Source organism: Microtus oregoni, unplaced genomic scaffold, assembly GCF_018167655.1.
Source record: "Microtus oregoni isolate MIOR12 unplaced genomic scaffold, Mior012 000046F_ref0000063, whole genome shotgun sequence".
Taxonomy (NCBI): Eukaryota; Metazoa; Chordata; class Mammalia; order Rodentia; family Cricetidae; genus Microtus; species Microtus oregoni.
In genome coordinates this window covers 17,749,511-17,771,226 of record NW_024543220.1, presented here as the reverse complement: position 1 = coordinate 17,771,226, position 21,716 = coordinate 17,749,511, and the positions used below count along the sequence as shown (strand labels likewise).

Below are 21,716 nucleotides of genomic sequence, written 5' to 3'. Positions count from 1 at the left end.
TCTTTCAGGGATTCCCCACAGGTATTCCAAACCTTTTATACATCTCCTGGATCTTGAGACTTTTTTTTTTTAAAAAAAAATGTAGGGACAGGCTTCCATGATCAGAGAGCTCTGACTTATAGTGTGCCTACAAAACTAATGCCACATGGAAGACAGTGGGGTGTTGATGCCAGGCTGAACAGTAGCTGGGCCCCCAGAGATCATGGCTGCAGTGGCATATGAGGGCACAGTGAGTGAAAACACTTCCACATACATCTGAGTATGGATAGGGCACCCCTGTCTAGGTAGGCAAGTTTCATTGTGGGTTATGAGGAGCTGTGGCCATACAACAATGGTGGAGCAGGGGGTCTTCCAGAAGGCCCAGTGCTCACCTGGGCTCACGACTACAACAGCAAGTCCAGAGTTAGAGGGCCTGGAGACGAGAGACCAGCAGTAGGCCAAGGAGCACCAAGGGAGGGACCAGCGGGAGTGAGCAGGGCAGGAGGGCTAGCAGCACCCCAGGGACTGGCAGCTTACAGGTCAGCTGGAAGGAGACAGACACTGGGCATAGGGTCCATCTCAACACAGCCACATGGGGGGGGGATCTATGTTCTCACAGCCTTGGGAGGACAGTGGGCAGGGATGGGGCAGCACAGAGGAATGGGACAGACAGCAGGTAGCCCAAGGAGCAGTTCATGTGGTAAAGGTGGCTGGAACTGGGTAAGTCCTGGATAGAAAAGAGAACAGGCTTTGGTGGCATATGGTCACACTGGGCATACAGTCCTGAACACACATGTGTGGTTATGTGCATATTTAGACCAGCACACACACATACCAAAACTCTGAACCCCGTGTGCACATATGCATGCATGTGCACACACGCACACACACACACACACACACACACACACACACTGGGAGAGCGAGCTGTTCTTCATGCCTGCTTCTGTCTGCTCTCTGACTCCAGCTGAGGCTCATGGGAGGGCTCCCACATTCTGCAAGCCCTTCCTAACCCTGAGAGAAATGTGATCTCTGTGGGTGAGTAAGGTCTGTCATCCTGCAGGGAGAACATCTGGATGCCTGGATCTCTGGGATCTCGTGTGAGGAAACCAGGAAGTGATGGAACTTGGCAGAATCCAGAAGGCCCCAGGGGAGGTTGGGTGGGACTCAGGCCCAGCAGGAGCTGGAGCAGGTGTAATTAGCTATGAAGCTGAGGACAAACAAAACAGGAACATAGCCAACAACAAAGCCAGCCTGGGAGGACAAAGGAAGCAAATGAGGAAGAGCAGCTGCATTCTGGGTAGTTGGGCCATTGAGCTGGGTATAAAAGCTACCGTGGAAGGAGCTCCAGACATTTTCACCCTCCTCCAGACCAGCCAGCATCTGCCACCATGTGCCACACCAGCTGCTCCTCAGGCTGCCAGCCCTCCTGCTGTGTGTCCAGCCCCTGCCAGCCATCCTGCTGCAGGCCTGCTATCTGCATTCCTGTGAGATACCAGGCAGCCTGCTATGTGCCTGTGAGCTGTAGACCCACTGTGTGCATGACTCCCTCCTGCCAGTCCTCTGTGTGTGTGCCTGTGAGCTGCCGGCCTGTCTGCGTGACCTCCTCCTGTCAATCATCCGGGTGCTGCCAGCCCTCCTGCCCCACCCTGGTCTGCAGACCCTCCTGCTGCTGACCAGTGTCTCCAAACCCCTTGCCTCCATGAAGATGGGACACACCTGTGTCATCAAAACCTTTCCTACTTGACGTCAGGTTTGTGTGTACAACAGGTGGGAAACATACCTTTCCCAACCTGACACTTGGGGGAGAAGAGAAGGCAGAAGCAAGATCTGTCACCTCCCCCTGACTTCTGATGAATGTCCTGGCTGCAGGGCCTTCTCTAACCCTGTGTGCTAAATAAACCAGTTTTTTTGAGCTCAGCTGCACTGTTTCATGTCTATCTTCCTCACTCTTGTATCAGAAAGGCTGTCAGGTTCATAAATGTTCTCTACGAATCTTTGGGAGACGACATGGGGTGAAGGACATGGCCAGGTTGTGCAGATGTCAACAGGTCCCTGGCATTCCTGTGAGCATGAGTGTGCAGGCCTGAGGTGAACTCACTGTCTTCCCTGCATCCTACCCCCTCTCCCTCAGTTCTTGCCCAGGGCATCTGTAGCCGACATTCTGATTGTTCTTGGCTTGTTTCTCTCTCTAGTGCTGTCTTGTATCCTGGGTCCTGGTGACTTTTACAGGGCACTTTTTGGGTATTTGAATCTTAGTTATACAGTGTGATTGACCCTGTAACCCCTCCCCTTCAGCGGTGCGCATGTGCCCATCTTTAATTGGCTGGCGATCAATTATAACCTAATAAACACACAGCACTTCCACCTTAGAAACTTGAAAGCATCATCATGTTCTGCTGACTTCTTGGGGCTGCAGTCATGTGGGCATCGCCCGTCTGTCAATGAGTGGAGTCCAATCTGTGCCCCATGTGCCCGGACATGTATTTTTAAGTGTTTGTCAGTGCTGTCTATGACCTGGGGGTTACTCCCTCTATGCACATTGGTAACAGTCTCTCATTTCTGGTGTGCATCCTTTCTTCTGGCCTCCTGCAGGCTGTTGTGAGCAGTTCCCATGGTGGCTCCCAGGGATGGACAAGGAACCTGGTCAGTGTCTGCTGTGCCCATGGCTTCGTCTCGCTTAGTCTCTTCCAGAGTTGACTGCTGGCTGTCCTGGGCTATAGCTGCTTTCTTTCTGTTGCAGAGAGGCGAGTTGTTAGTATAGTTTTATAGCTCAACAGTCAAGGTGATCTGCGACTACCGTGTGGTATAAATCTGAGCTTTGGAGTAGGGCGTGGCGGTGTGTGAATCCCAGCACTCAGGAAACAGAGGCAGGCAGATTTCTGAGTTCCATGCCAGCCTGGTCTACAGAGTAAGTTTCAGGACAGCCAGGGTTACACAGAGAAACCCTGTCTCAGAAAAATAAACAAGCAAACAAATAAAAAATCTGAGCTTTTGATGAAACTAGGCAGACATGGGACCAGTCCCCATTATTCTCAATATCCCTAAAGTTCTGGACACAGGAAAAAGGCACTCATTGTTCTCTGCCAGATTATACACGAATGACCTCGAGTCTAGCTCCCAGCAGAGTCCCTGTTCCCACATGGAACCTCCTGGGCTCAGGCTTCCTTCCTGTCTGAATCCCAGTGGTGTTCTTGTCGTCTGAGACCCCACGAGGGCTCCCCCTCAAGCTCTGCTTACTGCTTTCTAGGGCTTCTGTGCTTCACCTCTCTGAACTCTGGCAAATTCTGTCCACAAACCTGTGACAAAGGCCTGAGAGACCCCCTGACGAGATTAGTTACAGCAGCTTCACACCTCCTCAGAGAGGCTCTGTATTCATTAGCTCTGGAGTGCTGCAGTGAGTCACCCAGCAGAACGACAGAAGAGGGAGAAGAACTTAGTGCTTTAGTGTTCAGTCCGTCACAGTGGAGTGGAGTGGTTCACACCATGGGGGACAATTAAACAGACATAAGATTGCTGGCACTTTGCTGGCTTTCTCCTTGTTTGTTCTCCCAGGATCCTAGCCCATTGAATGTGTGTTGCCTCATTCAAGTAGGGTCTCCCTTCTCAGTTCATCCTCCATGAAACACCTGCACAGACATGCCTTGAGATGTGCTTCTGTCTCCTGGGTGATTCTAAACCCAGTCAGGTCGACAGTGAAGATGAACCTCCAAACCTTCCCTCCCCGGAATGGGCCCTGAGGCCTGTCCCAGGCTCCTTCTGTGGTTTGCATGTACCCCAAGAAGTAAACCCTAGGAATCAAGTTCAGAATGTGAGAAAAACAGGAATGGATGTTACGGCCGGACATTTTAGGGGGCAGTACCAATTCTCCCAAAAGTCATGAGGAAGGGAGGATAGAGAATAAGAGAGAAGATTTAGGGAGGTGCCTCTGCCCAACCATGCAGGAAGTTTGGGGAGAGGTGAGAGTCTTCCTAATTCAACAGGATCATGATGGAGTGTTGGCCAGGAGGGACAGTTCTTCCCTGGGCTTTGGAGGTAACAAGGAATAATAACAATTTGGAGATAATACTAGAGACAGGTCCAGTATTTGACATATTCTATAGCAGGGGTCAGTAGAAAGCAATGATGCCTTGGGTGATGGTCCTGAAGATCAGGGTGGGACAGGGGGTGGCAGCACCTGGAGCAGGGAAGCTCATGAATGTGACAGGCGTGTAGCTCTTTAGTGTGGAGAATACCTACATGCATCAGCCAGACACGCAGCAGGCCTGCTTACAGACGGCAGCCACACAGGGGCTGTCTCATCGGGGCACACATTGACTTCATGGCTGTAGAAAGCAACAGGGGTACAGCATAGAGAAGCAGTGCAGGCTGACAGGATTCTGGATCAGCTTGTGTGGTACACGGTGGTTGGGTGTTCCTGGAGCTGTGATAGAAGAAGGGGCAGGTTTTTAGAGGGCATTTCTGAGTGGCATGGGTCACACGTGGTAATACATTCATGTGCAGACATGTCCCACTCAGACACACATAAGAAGCCCAGAGTCTGACACTTTCTTCTCATTGCGACAGTAAATCTTCAATGTCACCTTTACTAAAGTTAGGCCCTTCTAAGGGACACATCTGTGGCATGTCTGTGAAGGTATTTGCAGAGAACTTTCACCGAGGGAAGGAAGACCCCTGTATTCGTTACTCTACTGCTATTGCAACAGAACACAAGACCCAAAGAACCTAGCGAAAGGGCAAGTTTCTTTTGGTTTGCAGTTCTGATGGCTAAATGTCCATCACGACAGGAAAGTGTGGCAGCAGGCAGGCATGGTGGCAGGAGCAGCAAGCGGAGAACTCCAAATGCAAGCAGGAAGCAGAGAGAGCAAACCAGAAGGAGCACGAGGCTTTCAACTTGTGAAGCCTGCCCCAATGACACACTTCCTCCTGCAAGGCTGTGCCTCCCCACAATCTCTCGAAAGAGCGCCACCAACTGGACACCAAGTGTTAAACGCCTGAGCCTGTGGGGGAGCATTTCTCATTCAAACTGCCACAGATGCCACCCTGAACTGGGGTCATGGATTTAATAAAAGGAAAAACAGGGGAGCACACCATGCAATATGCCCAGTCACCTCCCTCGTGCCACCATGTGTTCCCTGCCATCTAGATTGTATCCCCTCACACTGTGAGCCAAAATAAACCCTTCCTTCTTAAGCTGTTTTCCCAAGGCATTTTGCCATAGCAACCAGAAAACACCAAGACAAAAACTGAATATGCAAAGAAGACCATCTGTGTCCTGGATTGTTGGGCCACTGGCCTATGAATAAAGGCCATCCTGGGAATGAATTCCAGCCATTCTCACAATCCTCCAGCACCAACCAGTGGAGTCCTGTCATGTGGTTCACAGTCCTTTAGAGCTGGTTAGTGGGAGGGACGGAGAGGGGTTTGGAGCTGTGAGCTAAAGCAGCTCTCCAGTGCTGTGTGCAGAGCTGAATGGGCCATCCTATAGGAGGATGCAAGAGTAGAATTCCAATAAAAGACAGCACTAGAGATGGCTTGTGTGGCTTCAGAGCAGAATATGAACTCACCAGGAACTGTGCTAAAAGTCATTTGTGGTTGAGTCAGCCAAAAAACAAAACAAAAACAAAACCTGCTTTCTGCCCCTGTCCAAACGTCTCTAAGTGAAGTGGAATTGAAAGCTCACGGGCTAAGGCATTTTATAGAGGGTTCTCAGACAGCTCAGCATTCAGGGTGTGGCGTCTGACTGCTCGCTCTCAGATGGTCTACAGTGAGACGAGCAGATGCTATGAGAATGTGCAGGTGGGTGAGGAGAGGAGCCAGTTTACAGTTGTAGACCAGCTGAGCGTGTGGAGAAAGCATGATTCCTGAGGTGATTAGCACCATTAGAGAGAAACCTCGCATTTGACGCTGGAAAAGAATTTAAGGACCCCTACAGCAAGACCCCACTCCTCAAACCTGTGAAAATGCAAATTCATTTACAAGGAGAAAACTCCCGAACTGGAAATGTACTGAAGGCTTTCCCTGTTCCAGAACAACTGCCCAGGGAATTTATCCCCAGGTTCTCCAGCTAAGGCACACTGAGGTGTAAGAGGAGGTCGCTTATTCTTCCTGTCCACCCAGAACCAAAATAACCACACAGAAACTGTATTATTTAAATCACTGCTTGGCTTAGCTCTAGCTTCTTATTGGCTAACTCTTATATATTAATTTAACCCATTTCTATTAATCTGTGTATCACAACGTGGCTGTGGCTTATCGGCAAGATTCCAACCGGCGTCTGTCTCCAGTGGCTCCGTCTCCAGCGGCTCCATGGTTTCTCACTGACTCTGCCTTTCTTCAAGCATTCAGTTTTGTTTTCTCTGCCTACCTAAGTTCTGCACTGCTATAGGTAATCACAGAATACAGAGGGAAATCCCACATCACTGAGGCCTTGCCAGCTATGGTAAAGGAGGGCTACATTCTATCTTGAAGAACATGGCAACATTGTTACATGGTGTTCTAGGCTTGCAGACTCCAAGAGTTGCCGGTTTATGAAGCCTTGCCACAAGGTTCCAGAACACCTCTGAGTTCAGGGTTGGCTACCTTAGGTCTACTGAAAAACATGTGTGTGAAATTGTAAAGGTGAAACCTAAGTTTCAATAGAGACCCCAGGATGTTGGAGGTGTAAGGACTCTGGGATGTCCACCACCAAAAACTTCAGGCATGGAGTGGAACCTGCCTAAGAAAGAGACTGTGTGTAGTTCAGAAAGCAGAGGCGGAGGGATGGGACTACCCAAAGTTGTTGAAGCCCAGATGTATCCACCATGAGTCCCAGATGCCTGCTATGGAGCTAATGGAGTTGGTGTTTACTCTTTGCCCTAATGCCTTCTCCAGGAACTTAGAAGAGATGTAATCATCCATTATCCGGCTGAGCACAAACAAAAACAGAAACAAAAGCAAGGCTAGCACTGGGGACAGGACAGGAAGCAAACACAAACACAAAGCTGTATCCTAGGTGGTCGAGTCACTGAGCTGGGTATAAAAGCTGCCCTGGACAGGGGCTCCATACATCTTTACCCTTCTCCAGACCAGCCAGCTTCCACCATGTGTCACACCAGCTGCTCCTCAGGCTGCCAGCCCTCCTGCTGTGTGTCCAGCCCCTGCCAGCCCTCCTGCTGTGTGTCCAGCCCCTGCCAGCCCTCCTGCTGTGTGTCCAGCCCCTGCCAGTCATCCTGCTGCAGGCCTGTTATCTGCATTCCTGTGAGATACCAGGCGGCCTGCTGTGTGCCCATGAGCTGTAGACCCACTGTGTGCATGACTCCCTCCTGCCAGTCCTCTGTGTGTGTGCCTGTGAGCTTCAGGCCTGTTTGCGTGACCTCCTCCTGCCAGTCATCCGGGTGCTGCCAGCCCTCCTGCCCCACCCTGGTCTGCAGACCTGTCACCTGTAGCACGCCCACCTGCTGCTGACCAGTGTCTGCAAACCACCTGCCTCCATGAAGATGCGTACTCCGTCCTGTCCAATCCCATTCTTGGCCATGGATTCAACAGGAGGCAGGTGGGAAACACATTCACTGCACCCTGGAACTGGAAAGAGGATGCGGAAGAATGAACCAGCTACCCCTGCCCTGTCCTTCTTTGGAGGATGTCTTGCATGCAGAGTGCCTCTCTAACCTGTGTGTCAAATAAAGCTGCATTTTCTAATCAGCTGTGCATGTCTGCCCTGATTCCGGACTCTCTAGGTGATCTGAAAGGGCATAGGCCAATGCTTTCTCTGATCTAGCGTCACTGTGACTCAGGAGGTAGAGATTGGTAGAGGACATGGCCTGATGAAGTAGTTCCTGTGGTGGCCCAGGAGAATGTGGCCCTTGTCACAGACTCGCTGTCCCTTGTAGTTCCGTCCTTTGTGCTCCCTTTCCGGTCCCCTGCAGTAGGGGCTGCATGGGCAGTGGGTGCCATCATCCCTGGCTGCAGCCATGTGGGCTTCACTCGTCCGTCTGTAGAGTAGGGCTGAATCTGTGCTCTGTGTGCTTCAAGGCTTTGTCGGCGATGTCTGAGCTTATTCCTCCGTGTGCATTGGCGGCGGTCTCCTGTCTCTAACGTGCAGCCTCCTCTCATGTAGACTGCAGGGAGAAGCTCATGTGGAGGCTCCCAGGGATGGGCATGCCTTTGGCTGCAGAGTCTGCTGTGCCTGCAGCTCTGTCCTGCCCTGCCCCTCCTGGAGCTCCCACTGCTGACTGCCCTGGATTACAGCCGTTCTCCCATGCTGCAGGTTGGTGATGAGTAGCAAGCAGAAATGGCTTATGAATCAGTAGCCAAGAAGGTCTGTGACCAGTGTGTGGTTTAAATTGGGGCTGCGTGAAACTGAGCCAGAATGTTAGATGTGAGAGCTAGATGTTAGAGAGTCACTGCCCTGAATGTGCACACACGTTTACGTGTACCATTCCTTCATCACACACACACACACACACACACACACACACACACACACACACACTCTCACACACACACACACACACATACACGTGCATATGCTCATATGAACTGAATACCCATGTCCTCAGGCACACAGACACATGCTCGAGGGAGCATAGATAGTTATGCTCCCTCGGAACCTCTCTAGTACACGCATGCGCTCATGTATTCCTAGCAACTCCAGATACGCATGCGTGCGCTCACAGACACCCCTGAGCCCTTGTGACCTACGCGCTCACACACATGGACATCTGCTCCACACCTCCCCCCCAGACAGGTGAATCTGGATTCAGACATGAGGGGGTCAGGGCCTCTGAGACCCTCTGCCCTGCTCAGAGTGCAGGGTGGTGGCCTCATCAGCCCTTCCTTCCCAGCATGGGCCCGCAGGTCTCTTCCATACTGCACTGTGATGGAAGTACTTCCCAAAAGACAGTTTCTAGGCAGCAGAAGGAATCAGAAGAAAGGTAGGGTTTGAGATTCAGACACATATACTTGTTTTGAGGGAAAGGTCCAGACAGGGAGTATAGGTTTGTTTGTTTTTTTTTGTTTTGTTTTGTTTTTGTGTGTGTGTTTGTTTTGTTTTTGAGTGAGGAAGGAGATGAAGGAACAGCCATCCTGGCCTGGAAGGGTCTGAGCAGTGCATGGGGTTTGACAGACATAATCTTGATGCTCCAAATCTAACTGGGGCACTACGGTGGATGCAACTTGTAGACCCCGTTGCCAGGGAGTAGGCAGGAGCAGGTCACCTAGACTTCTGTAGTGGCTGCCCCATGATGGGGTTGGCCACAGGTGTGGGAAGCAGCCGGGGTGGGGCTGTCCAGGTGAGGTGGATGAGCACCCCACCCTCACCTTTTCATCTCATTTGGATAGGGTCTGAGAATGTCACTCACTCAGTGGCCCCCAGTGGTCTGTGTCTGGAGCTCCTATGCCTTGCTCTCCCAGCAGTGCCAACCCTGCCCTGGGCCCTGGGGTTTCTTGTGCCCTGTCCTAGCAACATGGAGCTTGTGATTGGTGCATTGGGCCTTGGGAGGGCCCTGAGGCTGTGTTTCTGCCAAGCCCATTTCCCACTTTCTCCCAGGGGCTTTATTTCCTCCAGTGGACACAGTTCTTCATCCAGACAACTCACAGGCTGCCCTGAGGCAACACAGCACATGCGTGCACATAACACAGGAGCTCTCCTGGACCCTGTCAGGGTTCTAACTGACCAGGAGCAGTCACTGTAAAGGTCTAGAAAGACAGGGACATTAGCATAGGGACCACCAGTCAAGCCAGGACACCTAAGCCTGTGAGAGGAGTCAGTGACTGTAGCACCAATGACCACAAGGAAGAAAATGGCCAAAATAAGTAAAGTAAGTTATTGAGTTAAAATGGACTAAGGTAAAAGTAATGAAAATAAATGAAATTTTAGAAAAAGCAATGCAAGGAAAGGGGAAGAAAAGATTCAACAGTGTTAAATAAATGAAGGAAAAAGGAAAGAATCCTAGGATGTGAGAGAAACTGACAGGAGAAAAATCTAATTACACGATAAAGAAGCGGTATGTAAAGCTAGATTCACATAAGCAGGGAATAAAAACGAAAGCATAAGAACTCCCTGGGAACTCTCAGCTTCGTCTCATGTATATTTAAAGTTGATGTGCCCCATGTCTGCCGCTGGGATGGAACCCGTGTCAGAACGGAGCCGTCCATTCCTCTTCCGCTGTGTCTTGGGACCTATGCTCTTTGGCATCATCAGACTTTGCAGTTGTGAGGCTTTAACTTTGTGGCACCCAGTGGCTGAGAACTGTCGCATCTTCAGGGCGGAGAGAACCATCTTCCGAGTCTTCTTCCGGGGTCCAGTTGGGTTTAGAAGTTTCCCCAGCTGTCCAAGGTTTACGGTGTTCCTGTCCTCAGAAGTGGCCCCATGAGGCTGGCCAGCATCCTGCCCTGAGTTCTTTATTAGAAATAATTCTTTTTACCTTTCTGAATATTTTACCTTACTGAATCACGTGGGAATTTTTTGTTAGGATTTGCTGGGTGTATTTTCCTTAATTTACTTTCAACATTTTTATTCTTTATACTTTAAAACCAAGGCTTGACAAACTGTTCAACGAATGTTCATTAAGTAACTATATTAAAGTCCCGGGTTCTGTCTTGGCTCTGTCACAAATACTTGGCTCTGCTATAGGAACATCAGCCAGTAGAAGGCAACCTGTGGACAAGGAGCCAATACAACTTTATTACAAAACAGGCAAAGGGCAAAATTAGCCTAATGATAACACAAACACACAATCTCTGTTTTTAATTGGAGAGTCTAATCTATTTATTTTTATTGTAATTGCTGATGTATTTCAATTTACTTCTGATTTCCTTTCTTATTCCTTTCTTACTCCCTTCAAAAGAATTACATTTTAGTATATGTGTGTTTGTGCGCATGTGCACATGTGTGCGTATGTGCGTGTGCACATGTGTTCCTGTTTGCATGCATGTGTGTGTGCTTGTGTGTGTGTATCTGTGTGTGTACATGTGTGTGTATGTGTACATAAGCTATGACACATATGTGTAGGTCAGAGGATAGCTTACAGGAGTTGGTTCTCTTCACCATGCGAATCCTAGGGATTTAAGTTAGGCTTGGTGGCCTCCAGACTTCCTGTACCCTGTAGACTTCCTGTACAGCCCTTCCCACTTGCATTTACATTGATACCATTTTTTTTCTAACTTTCATTTCCTTCCTTGGGTCATGGATCTCATGGCGTTCATTTCTCCTGATGGGCTGTAAGATTTCAGCTGGAGCCTTTGTGTGGCCTGGGCTGATGCCTCTCTGTTCTCCTTGTAGAGAAGATCAGAATGCTTCCATTTACCTGCCGTGTTTATCCAGGGCTCTAACTTTTCCCAACTGTTGCCAACTTCTAAGGCCTCCATTCCTGTGGGCCCCTGAACTCCTCCTGAGTGCTGTTTCCTCAATATCTCGACAGCAGTCTGTCGAGTTTCCTTTGGCATATCTGTCACTGGCAGAGGCCTTTTCTCTCTGCTTGTGGAAGTGAGAGTTTCTGGGAGCCCAGTCCATGTCCTGGCGACCACGCATTGTTCTTGAAGTGCTGCCCACTCTGCTTGCTCCTGCTGCTGCCAGCTCTGTCCCTGTCCTCTGTGGCAAGTGTGCCCCTGATGGCTTCGAGCACCCTTTTCTCCACAGTGTTCTCTCTACAGTTCCCTCACGTGGATTCCAGTTTCTCTCCTTGTATCGTCCTTGGCCGGAAGCCATTTCTGATGGTGCCCGTCTACAGACAGTGAAGTGCCGATCTCTATTATTCCACTATGGAAGGACACCATCATTTCCTCAGGGTGGGATGGCTTCTCCTCAGCAGTTAGAGCATGTGACTCTCACCAGATGTCTGATGTAATCCTTGCCTTTGCTTCTGTGTTGATGGCATGTGGTTTAATCTGTGTGTTCACATCTTCCTCATTACTGTTGGGTTTTGACAGTCACATATTAAACAAGGTGCATCCAACCAAGTTTTATTCTTTGTTTTGAAAAAGATGCACCCTATTTGGGGTGTTGAGGAAGATACATTCTATTTGGGGTGTTGAGGAAGCTGCATCCTATTTGGGGTATTGTGGCATGCTGCCCTCTAAGGATAACACACAGTTGCCATCCTGGAACCAGAGCAGCTGGGATTGCCTGCGCGAGAGCCTTACAAGCTTGGGTCAGTTAACATTCCCTGTGGAACATGGGAGGACTCAGGATGGTGCAGGAAACTCCTCCCCTCCCTGAGGCTGTGTAAGCAGTTAGCTACTGCTAAGAGTAGACTCTTCAGTAGTGTACTGCCTGTTGGTTGCCCATGCTTCTTCAGACAGCCCCAGTAAACTCACTGGTTCACTGAGCTGGACTGGGAAGATAATTTCTTTGACTTGTCATCAGGGTCCTGCCTAAGGAGAGGAGACCTTCATATCTCCTAGGAAAAGTCACACAGGAGGGTTTCTCTGTGTTTTATGTGGTTTTATTTCTGTGGAGCTTTTCTTAGATGTTACTTCTTTGTCTGTTTCTTCTGTCTAGTTCCTCCTCTCCTCTCCTCTCCTCTCCTCTCCTCTCCTCTTCTCTCCTCTCCTCTCTTTTCCTCTCCTCTCCCCGTCTCCCTCCCCCTTCTGTCCCTCTCCTTTTCTCCCTTCCTGTGTCCCCTCCTTCCTCCACACCAGCTCTGCTCCTCTCTTCCTTGCCCTCCCTCTCTCCACCCCACCTCTCCTCTCCTCTTTCTTTCCATGAAACTACTTATTATCAGGGTTATTAAAGGTCAGAGCCTGGCCCTTGTAGGCCCAATAATTCAGATGTGGCTGCCATTCTTGATGAGCCAATGAAACAAACAAATAATAGTATAAATCAGAGAAAAAGGAGACTGATTCAATGTGGCCACACTGGAAAGAAAGACAGAGAGATCCAATGACTCCCCCAAGTCCATTTTCCAGGTCCTTATATGAGGGTATGGTTTAGATACAAGACAAGGGGTCCATATAATTAAGAGTCCTGCTCACTGTGGTACACCCTCATTATCTCAGCTTCAGCCATCTCAGAAGAGGGCGTGACCAGTTGTCTGCATGAGGTCTCTTCCTAGGAGACAAGTTCCCATGTGGCTGGCCCCAGGCTTCAGTCTTTTATTTCCTTGCGAGGAACTCCCAGGGAATTCTAGTTCCCTTGGGTATCTTGTTTCCATGGGACAGATAACCAGAGTGACACACGAATGAGTATCTCAGAATGGTCTCGTTCCTTCTGGGCATGGTAATTATACACTTTCATCCCCAGATGCCGATCTAGCATCCCAGAGTGCCTTGCGTTTTGTTTCCTTGTTCTTTTTCACCCTACATCAGAACCCTCATCTGGCCTCCACAGGCAATGCATTCATGTGGCACACAGACATGTATGTAGGCAGAACACTCATACACATAAAAGTAAATCTTTTCTAAAAAGTAGATAGACTCTTTCTTGGGAGGCAAAGGAAGGTGGATATCTGCGAGGTCAAGGTCAGCCTGGTGTGCATAGGGAGCTCCAGGGCAGCCAAGGCTATGCAGTGGGAACCTGGAAAGTATGTGGGGATGAAAGAGAGCACAAGTTGGATGGGAAAGCGATTTATTTGACACACAGGGCTGGAGAGGGACACTAAGAGTCAGGACATCCCTGGGGGTTGGGCTTGGGCAGGGAGAAACAGAATTCTTCTTCTGTACCCTCTCTCCACAGTTCCTGGGTGGGCTGGGCATGCGTCCGGCCTGCCTCACAGATGACAGGTGTTGGGAGGGACAGATATGTTCCATCTGGCACTAGCTGGTTTGGAGACACTGGTCAGCAGCAGGTGGGCGTGCTACAGGTGACAGGTCTGCAGACCAGGGTGGGGCAGGAGGGCTGGCAGCACCCGGATGACTGGCAGGAGGAGGTCACGCAGACAGGCCGGCAGCTCACGGGCACACACACAGAGGACTGGCAGGAGGGAGCCATGCACACAGTGGGTCTACAGCTCACGGGCACACAGCAGGCCACCTGACATCTCACAGGAATGCAGATAGCAGGCCTGCAGCTCAAGGGCACACAGGATGACTGGCAGGGGCTGGACACACAGCAGGAGGGCTGGCAGCCTGAGGAGCAGCTGGTGTGGCACATGGTGGCAGATGCTCGCTGGTCTGGAGGAGGGTGAGAATGTCTGGTGTTCCTTCCTGGGGTGGCTTTTATACCCAGCCCTATGTCCCAGCTACCCATAATGCAGCTGGTCTTCTGCGTGATGTTTCTGTCACTTGTTCCTCAGTGACTTGTTATTCCGGGGTGCGTCTTCCTGAGTTATGATCCTCATAAACAGCCTTGGCTTTGAGGTCAACTTCTCCTTCCACAAACAGGATGTTCTGGTTTGGCTTTCATGAATTTTGTGCTGCTGTTTCTTGGGCCATTGTTGAGCCCACAGCGGCGCTGGCTTGACTGAGGTCAGGGTCTGTTGTTTCTCGTCTCATACTATCAGTGAAGGCTTTTTATTACTTATTCTGACTTTCCATTGTAAAATGCAAACTTTACCATAGAGGTGGGGAACTAGGATCTAGGGGCTATATTTGGCCTCCTTCCTGTCTTTATAAATAAAATTTTATTGTCATCGGCATGCCCGTGTGTGTATATGTTGTTGGCTGTGTTCAGACCATAATGGCAGGTTACAAACAAGTTTAAGACGTTTGCCATCACCCCTTAACACAAAATTAGCTCCCTGTCTTAGTTTCTCTTCCGTTGCTGTGACAAAACACTCGGCAGAAGCAACTTAATAAAGAAAGGGTTTATTCGGGCTCATAGTTTCAGGTATAGTCCCTCCTGGTGGGGAAGCCAAGCGAGCAGGAGCAGGAAGCAGCTGGTCTGAGAAAGCAGAGAGGATGAATGTGGCTGCCGCCCAGCCGCTTTCTCCACTTACACAGCCCAGAGAATGGCGCCTCCAGCTGTGGACTGGTCTGCCCGGTCAGTTATTGTAGTCAAGACAAACCCTCCCAGGCATGCTTTTCATGATGCTAGATCCTGTCTCGTGGACAATACAACCCCACCCAACCCTATTGTGTAGCGATTGATGCAGAGGCTCCTTTGTCCCTTCGGCAAATACAACTGTGCAATCTCAGAAATCCTGGGAAACTTTTAGCCGTGGGAATGAGTGACTTCCGGCCCTGTTTCCTTGTACTGTGTCCCCACAACTGTTGCCAACCCCAGGACTGCAGAAGCCGTTGCTGTCTCCCAGCCCCACCGTGGCCCTGATATGCAGGCCTATATGCAGGGTGCTCCTTTCTGTCTGGAATTCTCTGTGCCTCTCCCGTCAGGCAGCCTGATGTATGCCGTGAGCTGCAGGGCCATTGTGTGCTCCTGTGACCTGCTACTCCTCAGATGCTGTCAGCTTTCCTACCCACTTTGCTCTGCAGCTCCTCCCCTGCAGTCATCTAGCCCGTTACTGTGCCTGGGACCTCTGTAGCCATCCCAGCTGAGAGATGGGAACAGCTGCATGACTACATTTCCACTGGGCTATCACTTACAGCTCCATGTAGACCTCCCAACAACAGCGAAGTCACAGCAACAAGGCCGCCAGGGCCACAAGAGCCTCAAGCAAAGCAGACGATTGCCCCCACACCCTTCAGCCCTTAACAGCCGGCAGCGAAAATATTATAAACATCTGTAGTAGGCATCCCGTGTCTGTGCTGTACTTCACTTCAGGTTTCCACACTGCTCAGGATTGTCCCTGGGATTCTTAAAGATTCAACAGAGGGACCCAGGGCCCAGACCAGCAGCAGGGTAACCACCGGAGAGTCATCTCTCTCTGATGTTCTGCCTTACACTGGGCTGTTGTATCCCAGTGGCTCTCATTTGGCCTACTTGCTCCTGTGAAGTGGTGTGTGTGTGTGTATGTGTGTGTGTGTGTGTGTGTGTGTGTGTTTGTATGCACATGTGTGCACAGTAGCATCTTGGGTCCCTGAAGGTGATTGCTGGTCTCTACTTAGCAGCAAGCTGTAGTCCTGAAGCCCCTTCAGTCTAAGAATTTAACTTGAACCCCCACCACTCCTACCCATCCTCCTCTTTGTAAAGATGAATGAAGAAAGCCTTTATTCAGGGCCGAGTAATAGCCCCTGTTCCTACACCCTATGTCTGTGTCCTCACAGGGCAGGGAGACTTCGCAGAGGGGCAGTGTCCATGGGGTTTGCAGAGGCCTGGTGTCACCACGGGGATAACATCTGAGTGAGGCAGGGGGATGGCTGGAGCAGGTGGCAGGACACCGAGGGACTGACTCTGCACAGCAGGTGTAGGTGGGAATTGAAGTTGAAGAGACCCCCACCACCATTCTCCCCTGGAGCCTCCAGATGAGGCCTTGCCTATGCCTGCACTTAACTACCCAGGGTCCTCCTTGCCCCTTTGGTTCTACTCTCTCTCAACAAGAGTCAGTGGGGGAGGGTCACACTCTGGCAGTCTGTCTAGTCCTTTTCATGCTGTCCCTTAAAGAGGCCATCCTGGTCTACAGAGCAAGTTCCAGCCAGGGCTACACAGAGAAACTTGTCTCAGGGAGAAGGAGAGGAGAAGGAAGAGGGGGGAGGGGAGGGGAAGGGGCAAGAGAGAGAGAGAGAGAGAGAGAGAGAGAGAGAGAGAGAGAGAGGCCTGATGGCCATTTGGCTGGATCGTCTCTAAGGGCTGTGTGCTGAAGGCATGTGTGTGGTCCCAGCCTGTGGTACCACTGGGAGCTGGTACAGTCTTTAGACTAATGGGCCTAATAGGAGAACATCGGGCCATTGGGGATGTCCCTTGAAGTGGCCTGGACACCGCTCCTTCCTCTCTCACTGGTTTCTCATTCTCACAGGCCTTGCCATAGGCCCCGAAGCAACGATAAGATCACAGAGACGGATCACAGATGAAACCGTGAGCCCAAGCCAACCTTTCCTGTCTCTATACTGATTCCCTCAGGCATTTTATCACACACCAGAAAGCTGGGCTGTGCAGCCACAAGGTCTTTCTCCCTGTACCCAGGGGATGATCATTCTCTTCGGAGTATTTGAATAACCAAGTGATGGCTGCGAGATGTGAAGAGACCCAGCAAGCAGGAACAATGTGACTTCAAATTTAGAATTTAGCCCCGCCCGTATAGCCAGACTTTCTCTGGACTGCCAGCTCCTGAATAACGACATGGAGACTTTTTATTAATTATGAAAGGTAAACCTTAGCTTAGGCTTGTTCCCAACTCGCTCTTATAACTCAAATTAACCCATTTATATTAATCAACATTCTGCCACATGACTCATTTCCTCTCCTTGGTACCATATGTCCGACTTCCTCTGAGTCTGGGTGGTAAATCTTCCCGCCTTGGATTCTTTCCCAGAGTTTCTATCTCTGCTGGGAAGTCCCGCCTATCCTCTCCTGCCTAGCTATTGGTCATTCAACTGTTTATTAAACCAATCAGAAGGTGCCTTAGGCAGGTGAGGAAGGACAGAGATACACTTTTGCACAGTGTACAAAAAGATTATCCTAACGCCACCGTGTTCAGAGATCCTTCCCTTGGGTTCTACTCAACTCCACTTGGGTGGAGGAGCTCAGCTGGGGTAGGATGGAACTTGTCTTCATAGCTTGTGGAGGAGTCTTCTCCTGTTGCTGAATTTCCTTGCTGATACGAATGTTGCTCACTCAACTCTCCAATGTTAGTGGTCCTCAGGGTGCCCCACCTTGTCCTCCTCACCATCCTGGGGTGACTCATAATGTCTTTTTGCCTTGTCCCTTCTCAGCCAGGCCTTAAACTCAGATGTGACCAGTGTTGCCACAGTAGGGACTGATCCTCAAGCTCTCATGATCTGAGGCAGGCATGATGGGAACCTCTTATCATGGTCTCCTGATGGAAGCCCTTGGCCCCTCCGCGTGTGTTCTTGGGCTGCAGCCATATCGAGAGACTTCTGAACAGACACACGTGCCTCAGGTTCTGTCCCAGTGTCCTGACTTGGTATAGGAGACTCTTCCTGGACTTACAGGGAAAGGCACCCAGCGCCGCGGTAGCCTGGATATGAAGACCCAGAACATTCCAGAAAATGCACACAGCCAGCTCATGCGTCCTGATATGAACACTTTATTGAACACAGCAGTGAACCTGTCACCTCTGGTATAAGTACACGGTCAAGAGAACGGGCTCCTGGGGCTGCTTTCTATGTCACAGAGGGATTTGTGGGGGGAAGGGCTGGGTGGCACCCTCAAACCCAATCGGGCAGCAGCTATGTAGCCCCCAATCCATAGTGAGACGACTCTGGTGGCCCCAGGTGACTTCTAGGGGCTCCCGAGAGTGGAGAATTGCTTAAGAATAAAGATGTAGCCCGTAAAGGCAGAGAGATCCAGCTTCTCAGCAGCTGGACTTCTGGCCAGAGGAGAGACCACAGCAGGCCTGGCTGGAGCAGGCAGGGCGGCAGATCAGGGACATGCTGGAGCAGGGCTTGCAGCAGCTGGGCTGGCAGGACAAGGCACAGCAGGAGGAGCTGGGCACACAGCAGGCGGGTCTGCACACAGGGCGGCAGATCAGGGACACACTGGAGCAGGGCTTGCAGCAGACAGGCTTGCAGCAGACAGGCACACAGCAGGATGGCTGGCAGCATGAGGAGGATCCAGAGCAGATGGGTGTGCAGCAGACAGGCTTACAGAACAGGGTCATGCAACAAGGTGAGGAGGTGCAGCATGAGGGCTGGCAGCTAGACTGCTGGCAGCATGAGGGTGTGCAACAGCTGCTGCAGGCAGATTGGCAGCAGGGGCTGGACCCACAGCTCACTGGGGTGCAGATGAGGGTCAGGCAGGGGGATGGGGCACAGCAGTTGGGGACACAGCAGCTTGGAACACAGCAGCTAGGCTGGCAGCAGCTGGACTGGCAACAGCTGGGGACACAGCAAATGGGGGCACAGCAGATGGGGGCACAGCAGCTGGGCTGGCAGCAGCTGGGGGCACAGCAGCTAGGCTCACAGCAGCTCTCTGGACAGTCGTCCACCTGCCAGGAGGAGTCAGTACAAGAATCACAGGAACCAGGCAGGCAGACCCGGCTGTCGTAGCTCAGGTCGCTGGAGCAGACAGACATGGTGGAGGTGGCCATGGCGGGCAGGTCTGGTAAGAGCTGTGTGAGTGTGTGAGTGTGTGTGTGTGTGTGAGGGGTTGCTCTCAGCTTTTATAGCACTCTGGGCTGGTGTTGTCCAGGTGAGGACCTTGCTTCCCTTCCTGCTTACTGGCTGGCTGGAGCCCCCTCATTAGCGGTGGTCATCGGAGGTGTGCACACCTCACCTGTGTTTGTGTTTGTTTTGACTCAGCTGAAGGCCTGGGAATCATTTGAGGCCACTTCTCCTGAGAGATTTTGTGAGGTGAGCAGGGCTCCATGGCAACAGGGACTGGGGTTGTCATCCTATGCCTGAGTGACTGGGACCTATCATTATTGTTGTTGTTTTAAACATTTCAAAAACATAGACAAAATAAAAACATACATATCTTACATAATACAACTCACCCGGGGGCTTAATGACAGCTCCCCTACCCTCTCCAAATGTTAGCAAGATGCAAGTCGTATACAACACAGTTGATTCAGGGGCTTGTTGACAGGAGACTGTGTGTGTATTGTGAGGGAGACTGCTCGGGCAGGGTGGCATCTTCTCTATGCAGTGCCTAGTCCTCCTTCTGAGACTCTCAGCATTTCCAGGGAGACGGTGAGCTTTTTCTGTTTTTGTTTTGCTGTGGTTCCAAGACCAGAGACTCCACATCCTGCAGTGGCCACAGTTCAGAAACTCCTGGCCTGCCCACCCGTGCCGGGATAGTCTGGCTGGGTATAGAATTCTGAGCTTGGAACTGGGTGGTGGTGGAACATGCCTTTAATCCCAGCACTCGGGAGGCAGAGGCAGGTGGATCTCTGTGAGTTCGAGGCCAGCCTGGTCTACAGAGTGAGTTTCAGGACAGTCAGGGCTACACAAAGAAACCCTGTCTCAAAAAACAAAATAACCAGTCAAACAAACCAAAAGTCTGGGTTTGGCCCAGTGTTCCTCCAAGCCCAGGTAACAATGCCTGTTAGCCTGGTGCCTGTGTCCTTGAGCAGAAACACCTAGAGTTCCCTGACTTTCAACTTCTGTTGTTTTCTTTCTTCCTTCTTATTCTAGGATGCCAATATCTATTTCCAGGCTGTGTGTTGCTTTGCTGTGTGTTGAGGCTTGCAGTGTGACATCTCATCTCGGGATTATCCTAAAACCCATTTCTCCTTTCCCGGCTTTTCCTTTGGCGACTCTGGACACCGTTCCTTCTGGTGTGAGTCTTCAGTGTGTCTTGATCCTCCCATTTTCCTCATTTTTATCCTTCATACTCTTTGCAAGATCATCCTGGTTTTATTTCCATGCACTTTCTGTCACGGGAGTCTGTTCATCCTTATGCTGAGTTACCAATGTTTAATGTCTTAGAACCATTTTCTCTTCAATGTCACAGAGGCATGGTTTTGTCTTGGAATGCAAATGTAATGTCCCCATGACTCCAGCAAGTCCGCTTGAGTTTCCAAGCTCTCTCTCCTCTGATCCCGGACTGCTAGACCCCACCCAGGATGTGTTTATCAGTTTCCAGATTGGACCACACTAGGCCATTTAACGCTTGTGCTTTGGGTCCATCCATTGTGAGCTGACAGTGTAGACTTTGAACGGTGGAGAGATGGGGCTTTGTGTGCCTGGGTTATTTCACTGTGTGGAGTGTCCTCTAGATTCCCCTGTTGTCACCAATGCTGGGATCTCCTTCTTGTTAAAGACTGAGCCCATCCGCCTGATGCTCCACCACTTGGCTGTGGTGGCTGAGGGTGTGTGTTTGGGGGTGGTGGGTATAGGTGTCTCCTCCACGTGTCTATGAATGGACTCTGGGCTACAGGGCGACCTGAAGTTTTTAAAGAGCGTCCACAATGGTTGGTACAATGGAAAATACTGACATTTTACTGAGTCTCTTACCTTCTATCATGTTCTCTCCATCTATCCATCTGTCCCTCTGTCTGTCCCCTCTGCCTGCTTCTCCCCTCTGATTTTAGCACCAGGGATCCAGCAGTCTTACTGGATCAATTCAGAAACCCCATGGCTTCACTCCAGCCCCAGAATGTTATAAATGTTGTGGTAAAGGTCTTCCTTTAAAACCACCTGAGCCCATGTCTGAAGAATCAGACCAAAATCTTCATTGTGTGAGTCCCATGCTGTCCTGGTGTACCTAACATTAAAACCTCCCCAACCCATGCGCTCACTCTTGATCCCATTTGATGTGTTTATTACATTATATTTGCTCTAAAGTTCCCTTGGTCCATTTAGAAGACCAGCTAGCTTATCTCACTGTTATTTATTTATGTATGATTTTGGGGTTGGGAGTATCAGGGTCTCTATAGTCCAGGCTGGCCTCTCAAGTAGGGTCCTCTTATCACTGCCTCCACTTGAATTCCTTCCTCCTTCAAAATTTGTTTCTAAAGTGTCTGCGCGGCTCCTTGAGTTAGCGCTTTCATTCCGCAGCTTCTCTGGTATGGTTTGGTGTTGCGATTGTCTGTGCCCTTCCACCTGTGGCACTTGCTGTTCCCAGCAGTGTAAGCTTCTGGCAGTCTGTGTGATCCGGTTCAGCTTTATCCCCCTCCTGCTTAAGGCGCTGTACTCATGTAGCATCTCACTGTGAAGGTTGACCTCGAACTCTCCCATCCTGGCTCCCCAAGACTGGGGTTTCGGGTGAAAACTACCCCACCAGCCACTCTTTATGAAAAAAATTGGGCACCAAATGTAGGCGCATTAAAGAGTTCCACAATAGCCTGGAATGAAGTTTATTT

The 21,716-nt window shown here is 50.5% G+C and overlaps 5 protein-coding genes across 6 annotated transcripts in view; 3 read left to right on the top strand and 2 right to left on the bottom strand.

Annotated features, from left to right (window-relative positions):
- Nucleotides 1–21,716, top strand: part of Tspear (thrombospondin type laminin G domain and EAR repeats) — a 157,455-nt gene that overhangs the window by 26,221 nt on the left and 109,518 nt on the right. The gene's annotated exons all lie outside the window — the stretch shown is intronic.
- Nucleotides 1,371–1,655, top strand: LOC121435640 (keratin-associated protein 12-1-like). Its single transcript, XM_041635109.1, has one exon. It carries the CDS (start codon nucleotides 1,371–1,373, stop codon nucleotides 1,653–1,655), a length of 285 nt encoding a protein of 94 aa, XP_041491043.1.
- Nucleotides 7,063–7,425, top strand: LOC121435208 (keratin-associated protein 12-1-like). Of its 2 annotated transcripts, none has more exons than XM_041634338.1 (2): nucleotides 7,063–7,137; nucleotides 7,186–7,425. In XM_041634338.1, exons 1-2 carry the CDS (start codon nucleotides 7,063–7,065, stop codon nucleotides 7,423–7,425), a joined length of 315 nt encoding a protein of 104 aa, XP_041490272.1. The 2 variants fall into 2 exon arrangements, with proteins under 2 accessions (XP_041490272.1, XP_041490273.1); XM_041634339.1 differs by having other exon boundaries at nucleotides 7,063–7,139; nucleotides 7,200–7,425.
- On the bottom strand, nucleotides 13,736–14,050 carry LOC121435210 (keratin-associated protein 12-1-like). Its single transcript, XM_041634342.1, has one exon. It carries the CDS (start codon nucleotides 14,048–14,050, stop codon nucleotides 13,736–13,738), a length of 315 nt encoding a protein of 104 aa, XP_041490276.1.
- On the bottom strand, nucleotides 18,267–19,001 carry LOC121435205 (keratin-associated protein 10-4-like). Its single transcript, XM_041634334.1, has 2 exons — nucleotides 18,826–19,001; nucleotides 18,267–18,750 (listed from the first exon to the last, which is right to left on the bottom strand). Exons 1-2 carry the CDS (start codon nucleotides 18,999–19,001, stop codon nucleotides 18,267–18,269), a joined length of 660 nt encoding a protein of 219 aa, XP_041490268.1.

Excerpts from the sequence above, each read along its gene's own strand:
- LOC121435210 (XM_041634342.1), bottom strand. The coding sequence starts at position 14,050 with ATGTGCCACACCAGCTGCTCCTCAGGCTGCCAGCCCTCCTGCTGTGTG.
- LOC121435205 (XM_041634334.1), bottom strand. The coding sequence starts at position 19,001 with ATGGCCACCTCCACCATGTCTGTCTGCTCCAGCGACCTGAGCTACGAC. Across the intron at positions 18,751-18,825 it reads TGCCAGCCCAGCTGCTGTGC|TCCAAGCTGCTGTGTCCCCA; the intron begins CCCCATCTGCTG and ends TAGCTGCTGTGT.
- LOC121435640 (XM_041635109.1), top strand. The coding sequence starts at position 1,371 with ATGTGCCACACCAGCTGCTCCTCAGGCTGCCAGCCCTCCTGCTGTGTG.
- LOC121435208 (XM_041634338.1), top strand. The coding sequence starts at position 7,063 with ATGTGTCACACCAGCTGCTCCTCAGGCTGCCAGCCCTCCTGCTGTGTG. Across the intron at positions 7,138-7,185 it reads CCTGCCAGCCCTCCTGCTGT|TCATCCTGCTGCAGGCCTGT; the intron begins GTGTCCAGCCCC and ends AGCCCCTGCCAG.